Source organism: Protopterus annectens, chromosome 7.part1, assembly GCF_019279795.1.
Source record: "Protopterus annectens isolate FY-2018-M chromosome 7.part1, PAN1.0, whole genome shotgun sequence".
Lineage (NCBI taxonomy): Eukaryota > Metazoa > Chordata > Ceratodontiformes > Protopteridae > Protopterus > Protopterus annectens.
The window spans coordinates 139039005-139059273 of record NC_056740.1 but is presented as its reverse complement, the minus strand read 5'-3'; the positions used below and the strand labels follow the sequence as shown (position 1 = coordinate 139059273).

At 44.2% G+C, this 20269-nt stretch overlaps 1 protein-coding gene across 1 annotated transcript in view; it reads left to right on the top strand.

Moving 5' to 3' along the window:
* The window catches only part of ZXDC (ZXD family zinc finger C), a 1157677-nt gene extending 1137891 nt beyond the window's left edge, over window positions 1–19786 (top strand). Inside the window, exon 10 of the mRNA XM_044078595.1 lies at window positions 19002–19786. Within this exon, the coding sequence (XP_043934530.1) occupies window positions 19002–19088 (87 nt within the window). The 3' untranslated portion in view covers window positions 19089–19786. The remainder of the gene's footprint in view (window positions 1–19001) is intronic.
* Window positions 19787–20269: the final 483 nt, after the last annotated feature.

Genomic DNA, 20269 nt, shown 5'->3' with positions numbered 1-20269 from the left:
ACCACCATGGATTTTGCCTCAAATTCCACACCTTCTGACTCAACAAAACAATCAGATCCTGCACGGTCAGCTCATAACCCTAAACCTAGCTGCATGGCAGATACATTAGCCAAACAGGCAACACCTCTCTCTAAAGCTGTTATGGATGTCATTTTGGAGGCCAGGAGGCCTAGCACCAGGAAAGCATACTCAGAAAAATGGAAGAGATTCTGCGCCTGGAACCAAGCTCAAAACCTTGACCCTGTGGTTCCAAACATTCCTCAGATTTTACAATACTTAACTGAGATGCTGGACAGAGGCCTATCCTTCTCATCGATTAAGATCCACGCCTCTGCCATTTCAGCACATTACAACACGGATCCTCCTTTATTCTCTCATCCCTTGCTAAAGCAGTACCTCAGAAGGGCTAAAAACATAAGACCGCCCCGGAGAGCACCAACACCGACTTGGGACCTCAATTTCGTTTTGGAAAAACTTACCCTACTACCTTTTGAGCCAGTCAACACAGCCGATCTAAAATTTTTTCATGGAAAACAGCTCTGCTCCTGGCAATAACTCCAGCACGAAGAGTCTCAGAGCTACAGGCATTAATGGCAGTGGAACCTTTTATAATTTTTCATCAGGACAGGGTTTTCTCTAAGGACAAAAACCCTACCTTTACGCCAAAGGTGATATCTAGTGTGGCTCTTAACCAAACCATCCATTTGTCAACTTTTTATCCAAACCCCCAGAATAAAGGGGAGAAACTTCTGCATTCTTTGGACATACACAGGCAGCTACGCTTCTACTCGGACAAAACAAAAGCTTTCAGGAAAACTGAGCAACTGTTTGTAGCATATGCTGCAGGATCACAGGGCAAGGCTATCTCAAAGCAGACTATGTCTAAATGGATAGGACACTGTATTCGTTACTGCTACACACAGCATGGAAAATCAATCCCAAATACCATTAGGCCACATTCCACCAGGTCAACAGTCACTTCAACAGCCTTTCTCAGAGGAGTACCTACCAAGGAAATTTTGGAGGCTGCAACTTGGAGTTCAGTGCACACCTTTACCAAGCATTATCACCTGCCTCTTTACTCTAAATCCAGAGCAGGATTTGCCACTTCAGTTCTGCAGGGCCTCATAGCCAATCCTAACTCTTTATAGACCAGCCACCCAACCTTAGCTTTGGGATTCTACCCAAGTGTAATGACTGCAGCAGTCTAACACAATGAACATAGTACAGTTTTGTACCTACCATAAATGTAGATGTTTGAGTGTTCACAATGCTGCAGTCCGGGTTACCCTCCCTCCATCTCCTCTGAACTAGCTGGACTTATCTATACCTTTCTGTCCTGTACAACCTTTGCGGTGTATTTGCTTGTAACTGAAGGTATTGTTTTTATTTTATATGTATATTTTTTATTAACAATATGTATTGCCTACCTATTGGGGGCACCTGACATCTGGGGCAAGAAAAACTGAAGAAAATGGTGTTGGATGCATCTTCTATACCCCTGGCGCACTGACGTCAGGGAAGAAGCGACAGCAACCGATGTCGGACCAAGACTTTGGAACTCTGGCCGACTGCGGGGACCGCCTGACGGCAGGATAACCCAAGTGTAATGACTGCAGCAGTGTGAACATTCAAAAATCTACATTTATGGTAGGTACAAAACTGTACTTTTTCACAAAGTGCCTAGCTCCAGTTATTGCATTTTGCAGGCAAATAAATATTAAAATTTACCCATACCTGGACATTTGTCTAATTCAGTCAGAAAGCCAGGACATACTTTTGAATCATCTGACCTTTGTAAAAAGGGTTCTAACTTGCCTGGGGTACACCATAAATGAAAATAAATCCCACCTGGTACCCTGTCAACAAATTATATTCCTGGAAGCAAGCTTGAGTACAACTTCTCAGATGGCTTACCTCATGCCAGAAAAGCAAATTCATTTGACAACCTACTTCAAACAAGTGGCCACAAAAACCCTGCTATCTGCAAGACAAATACTGCAAACCTTGGGGTTCATGGCCTCCTGCATTCTTCTAATTCCATATGTAAGACTGCATATGAGGAAACTACAGTGGTATCTAAAAAGCCCAAGGTGTCAACATTCTCAAGACCTAAAAGCAATGAATGTTCTTCATGTTTCACTGTTAAAGTCATTACATTTGGGTAATCTGCTGGCAGGTTGCCCTCAGTCGGCCTGAATTCCAAAGTCTTGGGTCCTGTGTCGGTTGTTGTCTTCTCTTCCATGACTTCGGGTCGTCAGTGGTATAAAACATGCAGCCAACACCATTTTCTTTAGTCTTTCTTGCCGCACAGTGCCCGAAGCAGAAGCATTTCACAAGTACCAGTCGGCCGACTACTGAAATATTCGAGTTTGAGTTTCAGAACTGAAGTCTTCACTAAAGCTGAGTACCCCATTGGGGAAACTTTTTTCTTGCTTTTTACCGATGTCAGAAAAAGTTAATAATTGTATTACTTGTGGGAAGCAAATACCTCATAAGGATTTCCATTTATACTGTATTCCTTGCCTAGGCCCTGATCGCAATGTACCTGGCTGTCAGTTTTGTGCTAGATTTAACCAACGCACTATTAAGCGTCGGTATATTTTTGCATCAAAGTATTTTGGAAACAGATTTAGCTACCCAGAGATGTCGTCAGATAGCAATCCGACTACCGGAGTACATAAAAATCGCAAAGAAAAGGACAGAGAAAGGCAGTCGAGATCCAAAACCGACGACAAAGCTTATCATAAGCCAGTCGCCGGTTCGCCGTTACTCAGTGAGGCGCTTTTGCAGCCCCTGATACCCGCTACCTTCAAGTCGCAGGCCTCTACCGACACCCATGTGGAGTCCGGCATGCTGCAAGATTCTCAAGGTATTGGACCGATGCATCTCCCTCGGATGGGTCCGGAGCCGCTGAGCAGGTACTGGCTTCTGAGGGTGTATTCAGACCTCAACATTTGTATATCAAACCGACGACAGCTGCAAAATCAAAGACAAAAGCAACTTCTAAAACTAAAAAAACGACGCCTGAGACACATGCACAGGCCTCTATGCCTAAAAAAACAGATGATCAGAATGGCTGAAGACCTTATTACCTTGATCAGGGGTACCCATACCCCTCCAAATAAGCGGCCTAGGCAAGACACTGATTATGAATCTTCAGATCAGGTTTCTCTCTCTTCTGATTCCTCTTCCGATTAGGAATTATCTTCACCTCCCTATGAGGATTCTGATGCTGAGGAGTCTATTCCGTCTGCATCTCCTCCTGAGGATTATTCATTTGGAGAAACCTTGCATACTTTGAGGGAGCATTTTCACTGGGAGAGCCAAGACTTCCCAGAATCAAAAAAAGATGCTCAGGGATTTCCTTGTTCTCCCTCAGCACAAGCCTTTAGCCATTCCCCCTGTTTTAGACATTGTGGATGATGTGTTTTCGGAGTCAAGCCTGACCCCTTACTCCTTACCTCCGTTTCCCAGTAAGCCTGACTGATATTACAGGGTCTCTGACTCACATAAATTTTTATTTAGAAACCTTGCTGCTGATTCTGAAACTATTTCACAGGGTCCAAAGGGAGTTAAGACCTCAACAGCAAAAAATCCTACCCCCTCTGACAGAGATTCAGGGGCACTGGACAGATGGGGAAAAAAGGTTTATACATCTGCAACCTTGGCAATCAGAGCCTTAAACTGTCAATTTCATATGCTTAAGTAACAAGAACATGTTATGGGATTGCTGAAACAGAAAATGATGTTGATTTCAGAATGTGCAAAAAATAAAGAATTGCAGGAATTATTGCATGCAGCGGAACAAGTTGGAAAGCATAATTTGCAATGTGGTTTTGATTCTTTAGAGGCCTCCTGCAGGGCCGCAGTTACTGGCTCTGTGATTAGGAGGTATGCCTGGTTAAAGGAACAAAATTTGCCTGATCATGTTAAAGCTAAATTGCTAGATGCACCTTTACAGCATGACTCTATTTGGTATTAAGGCAGAAGAGGTTTTAAAGAAAATGGAAGACAAAGCTAAGTCTATGCAAACTGTTAGACTTCTTACAACTGCAGCCACCAAGATTCAGTAGACACTGGCCTACAAAATATTGGTCCTTTCCTGTGTCAGACAGAGCTCAAAGGGGCAAATCCAGACGCCCTAAGGGTTCCAGATACCAGGCGCAAGACTCATACAGGTCAAAGCAATGGGGCGCATCCACCTCCAAATCTGGAGATGATAACGCACAAACCTACAGAAAGCACTCTCCGTGACTTCCCTCTGCCTACACCAAGCACTTATCTTTTGGCAGCACCCATAGGGGGAAAATTAGCACTTTTTGCACAAAATTGGCAGTTAATAACCTAGGACAAGTAGATACAGATTCCATTTCCACACTCTGCCAATGGGCAAATGGTTGGCCAGATCTGCCAAAAAATCAATGGTCAGAGGCACAGAAACCGGTTGCGTCCCTCATGGATATGGGAGCCATTCAGACAGTACCAGAACAGGAAAAAGGACAAGGCTTTTACTCAGGACTATTCTTGGTGCCCAGAAAGGACAAGGCTTGGCGGCTAATACCGGATTTATCGATTTTGAACACATACCTGGACATTCCAAAATTCAAAATGCTGACTTTGCAGCAGCTTCTGCCTATGCTGGGCAAGAAAGCTTGGCTGGTGACTTTAGACCTAAAAGAGGCATACTGCTTGTCCCAATAACACAGTCGTGCAGAAGATACCTCAGATTCAAGGCTGGCTTAATGCATTACCAATTCTCTGCACTGCCCTTTGGCTTATCTACTGCGCCCAGGGTCTTTACAAAGTGCCTGGCACCAGTAATTGCTTTTTGCAGACAAAAAAGTATTCAAATATATCCTTACTTGGACGACTGTCTCATTTAAGCAGAGAACAAGGACACTCTTTTTCGACATCTGGCATTTGTGAAAAGGCTTCTAACATGCCTAGGGTACACAGTAAACGAAAAGAAATCACAACGGGTACCTTCTCAAAAGATAACATTCCTGGGTGCAAGCTTGAATCCAACTGCCCAGATGGCTTACCTCACGCCAGATAAACAAAGGCAACTGACTACTTACTTCAAACTGATGGCAACAAAAACCTAGTCTTCTGCAAGACAAATTCTGCAGGCTCTGGGCTTCATGGCATCCTGCATCCTGCTAATTCCATATGCAAGACTGCATATGAAGAAACTTCAGTGGTACGTAAAAAGTTTGTGGAGTCAACATTCACACAGTCTGGAAACAGTGATTCCTCTCATTCCCTGCCTGCAACAAGAGTTTCTATGGTGGGCAAGGGCCTGTCACCAAAACATGGGACGGCCCTTCACTCTACCCCCCTGCCAGCCAAACCTTAACAGACTCATCAGACTATGCCTGGGGGGGTCCACATGGCAGGAAGATGCATTCAGGGCATATGGACACCAAAGCGAATGCATCTACATATCAACCAGAAAGAGATGCTAGCTGTTCAGAATGCCCTAACAGCCTTCAAGGACTTGCTTCATCCAGGACAACTACTGATAAAGATGGACAACACCACAGTCATGTGGTATATAAACAAGCAAGGGGGAACACACTCATACCCCCTTTGCAGATTAGCTATGACACTGTGGGACACAGCTTTGACCTACCAAATACATCTTCAAGCTCAATTCCTGCCAGGAAAATAAAACACTCTGGCAAAAGATTTAAGCAGAAATCTTATGGATCCTCACGAGTGGAAACTAAATCCACAAGTCTTCAACATAACAGAGAAATGGGGGAGCCCAGACATAGATCTATTTGCCTCTCCTCAAAATTATCAATTGAAAAGATTCTGCACAAGGACTTATTACAGACAAACATGGAAAGTGGACGCCCTATCCTTCAGTTGGAAAAGCCTATCAGTTTGCACCTTTCCTCCTCTGCCTCTTCTACCCAAGGTCCTCCTAAAAGTCAGACAAGTGAAGCCAAAGATGATATTAATTGCCCCGGACTGGCCCTGCCAATACTGGTACCCAATCCTAAGGAACTTGTCTCAGTAACCAACTTAGACCTTGCCTCAAAGACCGCAACTACTGTCTCAGCAAACAATCAGATCCTACACAATCAACTACAGACTCTGAACCTGGCAACATTGGCTAATCATGTAATCATACAAACGACACCTCTCAGTTAAGCTGTGATGGATTTCATTTTGGAAGCCAGAAGGCCTAGTACTAGAAAATCTTATGCTGATAAATGGAAGAGATTCTGTGCTTGGAATCAAGCACAAGGAACTGATACAGCAGAACCACATATTCCTCCGATATTACCGAGATGCTTGACAAAGGCCTATCTTTCTCATCAATCAAAATCCATGCCTCTGCCATTTCGGCTCATTACAACACAGAGCCACCAATCATTCGTCATCCTTTACTAAAGCAGTACCTTAGAGGAGCCAAAAATTTAAGGCCTCCTAGAAGATCACCACTACCTGCTTGGGACCTCAATTAAGTGTTAGAAAAGCTCACCCTGCCTCCATTTGAACCAGCTGCTACCGGTGACATAAAGTTCTTATCATGGAAGACAGCTCAGCAAGAGTTTCAGAGCTACAGGCCCTCATGGCTGTAGAGCCTTTTATCATATTTCACCCAGACAGGGTGTCTCTGAGGACAAATCCTACTTTTATGCCTAAGGTGGTTTCCATTGTGGCTCTTAACCAAGTAATTCATCTGCCAACGTTTTATCCAAATCCGCAGAACAAAGGGGAGAGAATTCTGCATTCCTTGGACGTACACAGACAGCTTAGATTCTACTTGAGCAGGACTAAAGCTCTAAGAAAAACTGAGCAGTTACTAGTGTCATATGCTGCAGGATCAGAAGGAAAGGCTATTTCAAAGCAGGCAATTTCAAAGTGGATAATCCACTGCATCCGTTTCTGCTACTTACACCATGGTAAATCTGTGCCCAAGGGTATTAGGTCTCATTCCACGAGAGCTGCAGCTGCTTCAGCAGCCTTTCTCAGAGGAGTACCAACCAAAGACATTCTAGAGGCTGCTACTTGGAGTTCTTTTCACACCTTTACAAAGCATTACCATTTGCCTCTCTACTCTTAAGTGCAGGGCAGGCTTTGCCACTGCAGTGCTGCAGGGCCTTATAGCCGCGCCTAATGCTGTTTAGCTCCAGCCTCCCAACCATAGCTTTGGAATTCTACCCAAATGTAATGACTGCAACAGTGAAACACGAAGAACATAATACAGTTGTGTACACTTACCATAAATGCAGATGTTCGAGTGTATTCACTATTGCAGTCCATGTTACCCTCTCGCCATCCCCCATCCCCCTGTCATTCTAAAGTTTATCTTTCCTTCTCTGTCTTCTACAACCTATGTGGTGTATTTGCTTGTAGATGAAGGTAAAGTTTATATTGATGCATGTATATTTATATGTATCATATTGCTACCTTTTTGGGGGCACCTGACATCGGGGGCAAGAAAAACTAAAGAAAATGGCGTCTGCTGCATGTTTTATACCCCTGAAGTCATGGAAGAGAAGACAGCAACTGACGCAGGACCCAAGACTTTGGAATTCAGGCCGACTGAGGGCAACCTGCCAGCAGATTACCCAAATGTAATGACTGCACCAGTGAATAAACTTGAACATCTACATTTATGGTAAGTGTACGCAACTGTACTTTCCTGTCATACCTTGCCTATGCCTAGAGTTCCTTTGGTGAGCAGAGGCCTGCCACCAAAACAAGAGACTACCTTTCACACCACCCCCCTGCCGCCCAAACCCTAACAACAGATGCATCAGACTCTGCATGGGGGGCTCACCTGGCAGGGAAGTGCATTCATGGCAAATGGAACCCAAGTCAAATGCACATGCATATCAATCAAAAAGAAATGTTAGCTGTACAGAATGCTCTGACAGCCTTCAAGGACCACATTCTTCCAGGACAATTAATGGTGAAGACAGACAACACCACTGTTATGTGGTACGTAAACAAGCAGGGGATACACATTCTTACCCCCTCTGCAGACTAGCCATGGCATTGTGGAACACAGCCTTGAGCTACCAAGTACACCTACAAGCTCAATTCCTGCCAGGAAAATTAAGTACATTGGCAGACTGACTAAGCAGCAGCATCATGGACCCACATGAGTGGGAACTGGAACCAAGGATCTTCAACATTTTGACAAGCAAATGGGGGAGCCCAGATATAGACCTTTTTGCCTCTTCCCAGAACTACCAATTGGACAAATTTTGCACAAGGACTCCCCACAAACAAGCCTGGAAAGTGGATACTCTGTCCTTCAGCTGGAAAAACCTGTCAGTCTATGCCTTCCCCCCTCTGCCTCTGCTCTCCAAAGTTACTACTAAAAATCAAATAGGACAAACCAAGGATGATTTTGATTGCTCTAGACTAGCCGCGCCAACACTGGTACCCCCTCCTGTGCAGTGTGTCACGATGATCTCCATGGCACCTGCCTCAGACTCCTTCCCTTCTGTCTCAGCAGGAGAACTAGATTCTGCACCCACAGCTTCCAACATTGAACCTTGCAGCCTGACTAATTACTTAATCTCTCCTTTACCATCCCTCAGCAAACCTGTGATGGATATCATCTTAGAGGCACGGAGGCCTAGTACTAGAAAATCTTATGCTGAAAAATGGAAAAGATTCTGTGCCTGGAACCAATCTAAAGGGATGAGCACAGCAGCACCCAATTTGCCTCAGATTTTACAATATTTAACTGAAATGCTTCACAAGGGCCTGTCTTTTTCCTCCATTAAAATCCACACCTCAGCCATTTCAGCTCATTATAACACAGAACCTCCCCTCTTCTCTCATCCACTGCTCAAGCAGTTCCTCAGAGGGATCAAAAATTTGAGACCACCCAGGAGAGCTCCAACCCCAGCCTGGGACCTTAACTTTGTCTTGGAGAAACTCACTCTACCTCCTTTCGAGCCAGCTGCTACTGCAGACTTAAAATTTCTGTCTTGGAAAATGGCTTTCTTTTTAGCAATCATTTCAGCTAGAAGGGTATCTGAATTACAGGCCCTTATGGCAGTGGAGCCTTTCATCATCTTTCATGCAGACAGGGTGTCCCTCAGAACCAATCCATCCTTCATGCCCAAGGTGGTATCCAGTGTGGCTCTTATTCAGTCCATTCATTTGCCAACCTTCTTTTCCAATCAACAGAATAAAGGGGAACGGATACTGCATTCCTTAGATGTGCACAGACAACTTAGATTCTACTTGGACAGGACTAAACCTCAAAGGAAATCTAAACTGCTGGTAGCATTTGCTGCAGGGGCAGAGAGGAAGGCTATTTCAAAGCAAACCATTTCTAAATGGACAAGCCATTGCATTAATTTCTGCTATAAGCACCATGGAAAACCTATCCCCCAGGGGATCAGACCTCACTCCACCAGGGCTGCATCTACCTCTACAGCCTTTCTCAAAGGTGTCCCTGCCAGGGACATCCTAGAATCTGCTACCTGGAGTTCTGTACATACTTTCACCAAGCATTATCATTTGCCAATTTTCTCTAAATCCGGAGCTGGCTTTGCCACTGCAGTCTTACAGGGGCTTATAGCTGGCCCTAATGCTATCTAAATTCCTCCTCCCAACCATAGCTTTGGGAATTTACCCAAATGTAATGACTGCAACAGTGAAACACAAAGAACATAGTACAGTTGTGCACACTTACCATAAATGTAGATGTTCAAGTGTGTTCACTGTTGCAGTCCTGGTTACCCTCCCTCCAGCCCCTTAACTTCTTTTGGCTCTATCTCTACTTTCCTTTACTATGCTTAAAAGCCTTTTTGGTGTATTTGTTTTTTTGTTGGAGGTATATCTTTGTGCTTTTATGTTTAATTGCTTTCCATTAGGGGGGCACCTGACATCTGGGGAAGAAAAACTGATGTAATGGCGTCGGCTGCATGTTTTATACCCCTGACATCATGGAAGAAGGGACAGCAACCGACGCAGGACCCAAGACTTTGTTAATCTGGCCGACTGAGGGCAACCTGCAAGCAGATAACCCAAATGTAATGACCAACAGTGAATACACTCGAACATCTACATTTATGGTATGTGTACATAACTGTACTTTTTCATCTCCTTTTGTGACCTCTAGGCCTCATAGTCTTGACTTTTTTAATGGCAGCTAGACTAGTTGTACATAAGAGTCTAGTGGTCACAACTGCAAGGACTCTCTTGTTATTGTCCGTCATACTAATGAACGTCAGCAGGAATCAGTATCGGTGGTGGTTGAAATCCTCCCTGTTGTTATAACAGAGGCCATTTTGCTCCCATCTTCAGCCGTAGTTAACAGAGATGCCTCTTCCTTGGGGTGGGTGGGGGTGCAGTGTCAGGTGAGAAAGGTCCAAGAAACATGTTCAAGTCAGGGGTCCATTCTGCATGTATATATCCTGGAGATGAGGGTAGTCCTCCTAGCATTGCAGGACTTTTTGCCTCCGGGGCTGATTTCCATCCAAATGAACAAAATTACAGTAATTTACTACATCAACAAACTTAGAGTAGCTAGATCCTACCCCGTATGCAAAGGAGTCATGAGACTGTGGCAGTGGGCCATTGCTTTGGATTTTTTTTTGGTAGCAACACACCTTCTGGAAAAGCCAACCTGCCTTATCAACAAGCTTAGCAGATCTGTTGTCTTGCTTCATGAGTGGTCTGTCAGCCTATAGGTGACCCATCACATCTTCTGCCACTGGGCTGCCCTTGGTGTGACCTTTTCATTTCCCAAGTAAACTCCAAGTGCAGCAAATACGTTGCCCTAATTTCCTCCAGAGGAGAGGACAGTGGCCAGTTGGGCTGCTTCAAGCCTTCCACTTTCCCATGAAGTCAAGAATTGTGTAGAAAGTGATCAGATGCAAAGCCAATGTGATTGTTACTGCTTCTTAATAACCCGGGCAAATCTGGTTTCCCCTTCTTGGGTCTCATTTCAGGGAACCCTTCCTGGCATCTATTCCCAAGGAAAGATGTGTTCCATCAGTCACCTCGCCCATATCTTTTCAACCTCAAATTAACCACATAGTTTTTTTCTGTTCCAGTATTAGCCAGTGACCCTTCAGTGTGTCAGGAGGTGGTTTCATATACTTACTTCCTCCCAAAGTAACTCTGCTCATAGGATTTATAAGAGCAAATGGGCACGTTTTGCTAGCTGGGCTTCTGCTCGGGATATTCAGTGCTTCCATACTTCAGGTGCTCCTTTCGGAACTATTCTGTTTGTTTCCACCTACTCAGCTGATAAGGTACAGCTAGCTCCAGTCTCTAATTTTCACCAAGGCTTTGATTCTATGTTGTTGGCCTCTCCTAGGTCTTGCAAGGCTTTTCTTCACGGTGCTTTTCTGTTTTGTCCAGCAATCAGGGAACCATTTCCTCTGTGGGAGTCTCAGTCTTTTGCTAGAAGTCTTGCCAAAGGCTCCATTTCAGCCAGCATCTTCTACTTCCTTAATCTCAGAAAGCTTTATTCCTTGTGGCAGTAGCAAAAGCCATGAGAATTTCTGGGTTGCATGCACTGTCTGTTCTACTCTAATTAGTTTTTCACAAAGGCACAGTCTGTTTAAATACCAACCCTTCCTTTTTCCCTAGGATGGCAGCTGAGTCCAACCTAAACCATTTGCCTTTATTTTTCCCCAAGCACTCCAACAGAGGAGAGTATTTACTTCACACGTTGGAGGTTCATAGGCAATTGCAACTCTGTCTTCATAGACCCAAAACCATTAGAAAGGGCCCCAGTTGTTTATTTCCTTTTCTAATAACAGATTGGGTTCTAGGGTTTCCAAAGTTTTCTTGTTCAGATGGATTTCAAATTGTATAACTTTTGTCTACTCTTCCAAAAGAGTTGCAAAGACATACATCTGAAGCGTTTCTCCCCAGGCCTCCACTGAAAATTGGCTTTGTTCCAAGTCATCATTTCCCAGTAAACAAATGTTAAATAAGTAAAAAATAATTGTCCTTAGTAATAAAGCCAAATGCACATTTCACTAGGTCTGTAGCCACTTCCATTACCTTTAGGAATTATTGTGTTGTTGAGGTTTTTGCTGCCACAGCATGGGTGTCCTTGCAAACCTTTTGCTAAACACTATAAACTGGACCTAATTTTTAGATCTAGAGCATCCTTTGGGGGCCATAATTTTCAAAGGGCTTCTGTCATGGTCCCACCAAGAGAAAAGTAGAGGAGGATTCTGACCCAACAGTTGGTTCAGATGGATGAACTGAATAGGATACTGTAGTTATGTGCTTTACTTAACACTGTGTCCTTGCATATTCGTCCATCCGATATGACATCCCCCCCTCTCCCCCCCTTCCTATATCTAGTTCTGAAGGACATGGAAGGCCTGTTTCTTTAGTGGTACTTAGTAGGATGTTTTGTTTCTTAGCTGGCAGACTCGATTTGAGGAAGTTTCACAACCAGGTGCATTATGTGAGAAAAAGACATAGAGGCTTAAGGCTGGAGTGCTAGATGATCGTGTTTCACTGTTGCAGTCATCACCTGTGGGTTATCCCTGGTGTGGTAGCACTCGGCCAGCCCAAATACCAGAGTCAATGTTTTTTTGCATCAGCTGCAGTCGCCTGTAGTCTAATGTCAGGTCTTCAGTGCTGTAAAGCAAGGCAGTCGACGTCATTACATCAGTCTTTCTTGCCGTGGAGCACGTAGCAGAATTAGTTCGCACGAGTGCTGGTCGGTCGCTGCCAGAGTTGAATTTCAGCTGAAAACGTCTAAAGCGAAGTACCCCATTGGGGACCCTTTTTTCTTGCACTAATCGATGTCCGAAAAAGTTAGCAGTTGCCTCGCCTGTGGAAAGCAGATCCCACACCGAGACTTCCATTCTTACTGTGTCATTTGTTTAGGCCCAGACCGCGACGTCAACCTTTGCCGGCTCTGTGCCCTCTTTAATATGAGAACCACTCACCGTAGAGCTTTTATTGTAGACAGTTTTCGTGTTCTGTCTTCACATTCCGATATGGCATCCGTCAGCCAATAATCCGTGGACATTCCGAAAAAATGCAGAGATAAAGATAGACACAGATCACAAAAGGCTAAGCCTTCCAATTACTCTACCGCTAAGCAGGTCGTCAGTTCTCGGAATTCAGTGAGGAGCTTTCGCAGCCCCTGATGCCCGATTCGATATGTACGCAGGCCTCTACCGAGACCCTTTCAGAGTCCGGTATGCTGCAGAAGTCTTCTTTGTATTCCGAGCCTTTGGCTGTCTCTGCCTTGGTTGGGTTCAGAGCCGCGATGCAGGCACCAGCTTCCGAGGAGGCCTTTTGCACTACCGAATCTAGTCAAAAAACTAAGTCTTCTCGTCCAACTACCGTTTCTCTCAGACTGACGGATTCTCTCAAGCCTAGAAGCCAGGCCACCCCTAGAAAATCTGCTTCTAGCCACCATCTTGCTCCTGCTCCACCACCCCAAGCACAAATGCTTAAAATGTCAGATGATTTCATCTCCCTTATCTGGGATAGTCAGGCCACAACTTCTAAAAGGAAAAGGCACCCTTCTCTAGAAATTATGACAGAACAGGATTCTGAGGAATCTGACTGTTCAGATTTTGAAGAGGAACAGCAACCTCTGACTGCTTATGAGGATTCATTTGCAGAGGAATCTATCCCTTCTGCCTCCCCTCCAGAGGACCTTTCCTTTGGAAAAACCCTTCACACCCTCAGCGAACATTTCCAGTGGCAATCTAAGGACTTCCCCCAGTCTAAGAAAAGACTTAGAGTTTCTGGACCTGCCCCAGCACAGACCCCTGGCCATCCTCCCCATTGTAGAAGTGGTGGATGATGATTTCCATGAATTCAGCTTGGCCCCAGATGCCCTACCTCCTGCTCCCAGTAAACCTGACAGGTATTACAGAGTACCAGATTCTCACAAATACCTGTACAGAAATCCTGCTGCAGACCCAGAGGTCATTACACAGGGACCTAAAGGAGCTAAGACTAGTTCTGCCAAGAATCCTATTCCTTCTGACAAGGATTCTAGAGCGCTGGACAGATGGGGTAAAAAAGTATACATCTCTGCACCCTTAGCTATCAGAGCACTCAACTGTCAGTTCCATATGTTAAAATATCAACAACACACTTTGGAATTATTAAAACAAAAGATTTCTACCTTTCCTGACTGTGCCAATTCAGAAGAGTTAGCAGATTTACTGCACTGTGCTTGTCAAGTGGCCAAACACTCATTACACTGTGGATATGACACCCTAGAATCCTGTAGTAGGGCAGCAGTGTCAGGATCTGTCATTGCATGCATGGCTGAAGGAACAACCTCTCCCTGATCATATGAGGTCTAAACTTATTGATGCACCCGTGGATAAGGACCACTTGTTTGGCGTAAAAGCAGAAGAGGTGCTTAAAAAGATGAAAGACAAAGCAAAATCTATGAAAACAGTAAAAAAATTTCTTTCAGGTTCAACCTCCCAGGTTCAGCAGGAATTTTCCGTCTAAGCACTGGTCCTTCCCTGCAAGTAGCAGGCAAGGCCAAGGTAAGCCCCGCAGGGACAAGACCATCCAGGCCCCTATTCTAGGTCCAGCAGAGAAGTAAACAGAGAACCACTCCTACACCAAAGGCAGGGAGTTCTAAGCCACCCTTCTATGGAAAAAACTCCCAGTGACACCCACTTCCCCCTTTGCCCTCCCTTCACTTACCAAAAGCTAGGAGGAAGACCCTCCCTCTTCAAAGAAAATTGGCTTTCTGTAACAAAGGACCAATGGGTTTTAAAGATTATTTTTTAGGGATACAAATTCTCCTTCAGCGAACTCACATTTCCAAGAGGGTACCCAGACTTACTTCCAAATCAGTGGGCAGAGGCGTTGAAACAGGTCCAAACTGTCATATCCCAGGGGCCAGTAGAACCTGTCCCCCCAGAACAAACAGGCAAAGTCTTTTATTCCAAACTATTCCTTGTTCCCAGAAAAGAGGGCACTCGATGCCCTATCCTGGATCTATCCATTCTGAACACCTCCCTGGTGGTCCCCAGATTCAAAATGCTAACTTTGCAGCCACTGCTGCCTATGCTGACAAAAAATGCCTGGCTAGTGACCCCAGACCTAAAAACTGCCTACCTCCACATCCCCATAAGGGAATCCTGCAGGAAATTCCTGCGCTTCAGAGTAAGGTCACAACACTTTCAGTTCTCTGTGCAGCCCTTTGATTTATCTAATGCACCCAGAGTATTGACCAAAATGCTTAGACCCAGCCATAGCATTTTGCAAACAGAGAAATATACAGATTTACCCTTACCTGGGCGACTGCCTCATTCAGGCAGGCTGCAAAGAAAAGCTGCTCCAGGACCTTCGCTTTGTCAAATCCCTCCTAACTTCCTTAGGGTTCACCATCAATGAGAAGAAATCAAAGCAAACTCCCACCAGGAAGATCATTTTCTTGAGAGCTCTGCTAGACGCAGCATTACAAATGGCCTTCCTGTCTCCAGAGCTTCCTGCCTCTCTACTTTACCCAGCTGGCTTCCAGAAGTCACCTCACTGCGAGGAAGTTCCTGCAAGCCCTGGTATACATGGCATCTTGCATCCTTCTAATCCCTCTGGCCAGGCTTCACGAGGAAACTTCACTGGTATCTAAAGAGCCTTTGGGGTCGGCACTCTATCTCTAGCGACCTCTCTCCCTCTGATGCCATGTATAAGGGCAGAGTTTGCCAAGAACAAGGGTCTGCCCTTCACCCTCCCCCTACCAGTCAGATCATCACCACTGATGCCTCAGACAGTGCTTGGGGTGCTCACCTAGCAGGCAGGTGCACCCAAGGTCTTTGAGAGGTCCAGCACCTTCCCTTACACATCAATCAGAAAGAAATGATGGCAGTACAAAAGGCTCTGACATCCTTCAAACCCCATCTCAAGCCAGGGTTCTCCTTATAAAAACAGACAACACCACAATAATGTGGTATATCAACAAACGGGGGGGGACACAATCTTACCCTCCATGCAGGCTAGCCATGAATTTCTGGCTGACAGCTGCCTCCATGGGTCTACACCTAATTGTCCAATACCTACCAGGGGTCAACAACACCCTGGCAGACTACCTAAGCAGAGACTTACTGGACCCCCACGAATGGCAGCTCCACAGGGAAATCTTTCTACAAATCACTCAGGAGTGGGGGACTCTGGAGACGGATCTCTTTGCTTCGCACCTCAACCACCAGCTGCAAAAGTTCTGTACCAGGGAGTATCACCTCCTAGCGTGGAAGGTGGATGCTTTGACCTTCCCCTGGAACTCCTCTTTTGTGTATGTGTTCCCTCTTCTGCCTCTTATTCCCAAGGTAATGATCAAAATAAGGGAGGAGAGACCAAAGGCCATCCTCATTGCTCCAGATTGGCCCAGACAGCATTGGTACCCCTTACTGCGCAGCCTGACTTTACAGCCCCCAAGCAGCTTCCCCTGATCTTAGACCTCTTGACCCAGGTGGAGGGGGGAGATACTGCACTCAGACTTGCAGACACTCAATCTTTCGGCATGGCTTATACTTTGAAAGCTAAGAAAAAGTCCCTGTTAAGCAAACAGTTCCTAGACATTATCACAGAGGCCAGAAGGCCCGGCACCAGAAAATCATATACAGAGAATTGGAAAAGATTCTGCTCCTGGAGCCAGTCCAGAGGGGCCAGTACTTCACATCCTTCCATCCCTCTTATCTTGGATTACCTAGCCGAGTTACTCAAAAGTGGCCTCTCCTTCTCTTCTATTAAAATCCATGCCTCAGCCATTTCAGCCCATTAAGACTCAGACCAACCCATCTTCTCTCATCCTTTGATTATGCAATTCCTCAGAGGGGCTTGTAATATCAGACCTCCCAAAAGGCCTCCCATGCCAGCCTGGGACTGGAATTATGTTTTAGAAAAGCTAACCTTACCTCCTTTCGAACCTGCTGCTTCAACAGAATTGAAATACCTCTCCTGGAAGACTGCCTTCCTACTAGCTATCACCTCAGCCAGAAGTGTTTCAGAACGTTAGGCACTCATGGCTGTTGAGCCCTTCATCATTTTCTATGCAGACAGGGTCTCCCTGAGGACTAACCCCTCCTTTATGCCCAAGGTGGTATCTGATGTGACCCTCAACCACCTTCTTTCCCAACCCTCAAAACAAGGGGGAAAGAATTCTGCACTCACTAGACGTGCACAGAAAACTCATACTATCTGGACCATACTAAACCCTTCAGAAAAACAGACCAACTGCTTGTCAGCTTTGCCCCTGGGGCAGAGGGCAAGCCCATTTCCAAGCAAACCATTTCCAAATGGATATCACACTGTATCCATTTCTGCTACAGACTACATGGGAACCCCCCCCCCAAGTCTATTCGTACCCATTCCACTAGGGCAACATCCACATCCACAGCCTTCCTCAGATGAGTCCACACCAGGTACATCGTGGAAGCTGCCACCTGGACCTCTGTCCATACCTTTAGAAAGCATTACCACCTACCTCTTTTTTCTAAGTCTAGGGCAGGTTTGCCTCTGCAGGGCTTGCTGACCCATGCCTATGGCTCTAACTTATACTTCCACCCCTCTCCTAAGCTTTGGGAATACTCCCACAGGTGATGACTGCAACAGTGAAACACGAAGAACATAATACAGTTGTGTACACTTAATGTACATGTTCAAGTGTATTCACTGTTGCAGTCCTGGTTTCTCTCCCTCCATCCCCCTTTTATCCCCTTTCCCTAGGGGGGACATAAGCTTCCCCCTGTGGCTTTTAGCCACCAGGACCACTTTACCCTATTTCCTCGTGCTTCTGACGGGTTGGAGCAAGAAAAAATGATGTAATGATGTCGGCTGCCTTGCTTTATAGCACTGACGTCGGACTACAGGTGACGCAAAAAAACATTGAGTCTGGTATTTGAGCTGGCCGAGGGATAACCCACAGGTGATGACTGCAACAGTGAATACACTCAAACATCTACATTTATGGTAAGTGTACACAACTGTACTTTTTGCCAGGTCATATCCAACAGGTGGCTCAGGGATCCAAAAGTCATACTGGACAGATGAAGATGAAAGCATCCAACATTATGGTTAGTGTACAACATACAGTTCCTTGTGTCTTTCATTTTTGCTTATTGCCTCTTGGGGGAAGTTGAACTGGGAAGTGCAGGATCTGGCTATGTCCCTGCCCCACCGTGCGACATTGTATGCCCCCCCACACACACACAAATCTGTGGATGCTGTGTATTTTTAAAAAATTAAGCTGAGCACATGTGCTCTGCAGTAGGCTTTCTCAGTTATATCTGATACATTGAATACGTGTCTGTTTAAGTTTGTTAGTACAGTAAAGATTTAAGAAGGTTATCTGCAGTGGCTTTTTATTTCCTCTTTGTTTATGCTCCTTTTGTTCACATGGACAAGTTAAGCTCAACATGTCCTTTAACTCTGTCAGAAATACACTTCTGTAATTTTATAATTTTGCTAATGGATTTGTATTGTCCCTGGTTCCACAGGATCCCAGGTGCTGAGATTGTAGTGTTTGTCAGAAAGTCAGGCCCTTGTGAACATGAGCCCTGAGATTTATAGGACTTTGCAGTGGCATATTAAAGTCACCCTATTTGTAACATATGACAGAGGACATTCCTGATTTATTTTCTTTCTTTGTTAACTTGAGTAAACCCACTAAGCACAAGCCTCTATAGGGGTGATCGTGGAGTACTCCCTGGTTAAGAAACTTGCTCAGTCACACAACAGGTAAATTGATACTGCAGAAATCAAACCTTAAGACTATAGGATGAAACTCATTAAGCAGCTTGTAGTCTTAATCCTATGCAACCTGCTGTGTTTATGAAAAGGGACTTTTGAGAGTTAGTGTTAACAAATATTTAACTCTGCTTTTTGGAAAATTTGTATGGCTTATTCTCCCATCAGCTTTGCCTCAGATCCACTGTGAAGACTGAATTGGGAAACTTCTCTATAGTTAAGAATCACATGGAGTAATTTGATTTAATGTTAAGTAATTTGATTTATTTGTTGCAGTGATTTAATTTAACATGTTTTTCTCCCCATAGGAGCCACATACTACAGCTGAAGATGATCCTGAATCTGACAACTCTCAATTTACTGGCAGCACTATAAATTTACAGGACCTTGAATAATTGCTCTGCTCTGCATTATCAGAATTGCATGCACATAAGTAAATGTGTAATTTGATAGTGGAATTGTGAGATCTAGGCAAAAAAAAAAAAAAATGAAGTGCCTGTATTTGCATTTATTTTGTATTGTATATCATATATATCTTTGTCAGTGGAGGCATTTTTTCTGATTCTGGTTCTTGAAATGAAGGATTACATGGCACTTAACTGGAATGAACTGTGCAGTGAGACTTTCCAGAATGAAGTCTGTGCATTAATTATATATGGCCAGAAATTCTGTAATCAATGTGATTCTTTTTCTTTTCTCAAGGAAGGTAATGCTCTCCAGTTTTCTGCAATTTAGGAATCAAATGTATTGTCTATAGGACTTATTTTTGGCATAGGTTGTACAGAGTTATTTATTGAAAGTTCCACAACAGTGGAATACATAGCTGAAGTATTAAAATATTGATCATATCAGCTGTGATTTGATCACATACAGCTTTCTAAGTGGAAGACTGAATGCATTTACTTGGTCATGTTCCTTGAATTTGTACATACAGAGTTTTATAATAAACATTTTTGAAAATGTTCTGTAAATATACCTTAGGCAAATACAGACATTGTCTGTGCAGTGTTTACATTTTGAAGACTTATTTGATATCCTTTTTTATGTTAACTGTACATAAAATGATGCTTTAAGTATTAAAATATAATGAATACTTCTCCGTATATTTTTAATGTATTAAAATGTGCCACATGAGAACTGCGATGTTTATAAAACAGGAAATCTCTTACAATGTGTTTTCAAATTTATGAAGTGTTAAATGGTGAGGGGGTCCAGATGATCACATTTTATGCCTCTGTTTAGTTGTGAGCTCAGGTTTTTTCCTAATGATTTATTTTATGGAGGTCATTTGCTGAAAGTCTGAACAGTACAGGACTGCTGGACAAGAGTGATCGTGCAGAAGTATTTTTATCCAGCAGTTTGACTGGAGACAGCTTACTCTGTTGTTGTATACTGTTGGGTAAGTTTTCACGTGATTTTTCTTGCTTTTGTTGACAGACACAGATGTCGAAGCCCTACTATGCATGAGCCAAAAACACAACCTCAGTGCAGGCAAAATTTTTTTTTTAAATATTTTTTGTATGGGACAAGCCTCCTGTGCACCCACCCCCAAATATATGTGATTACTTGTATAGCT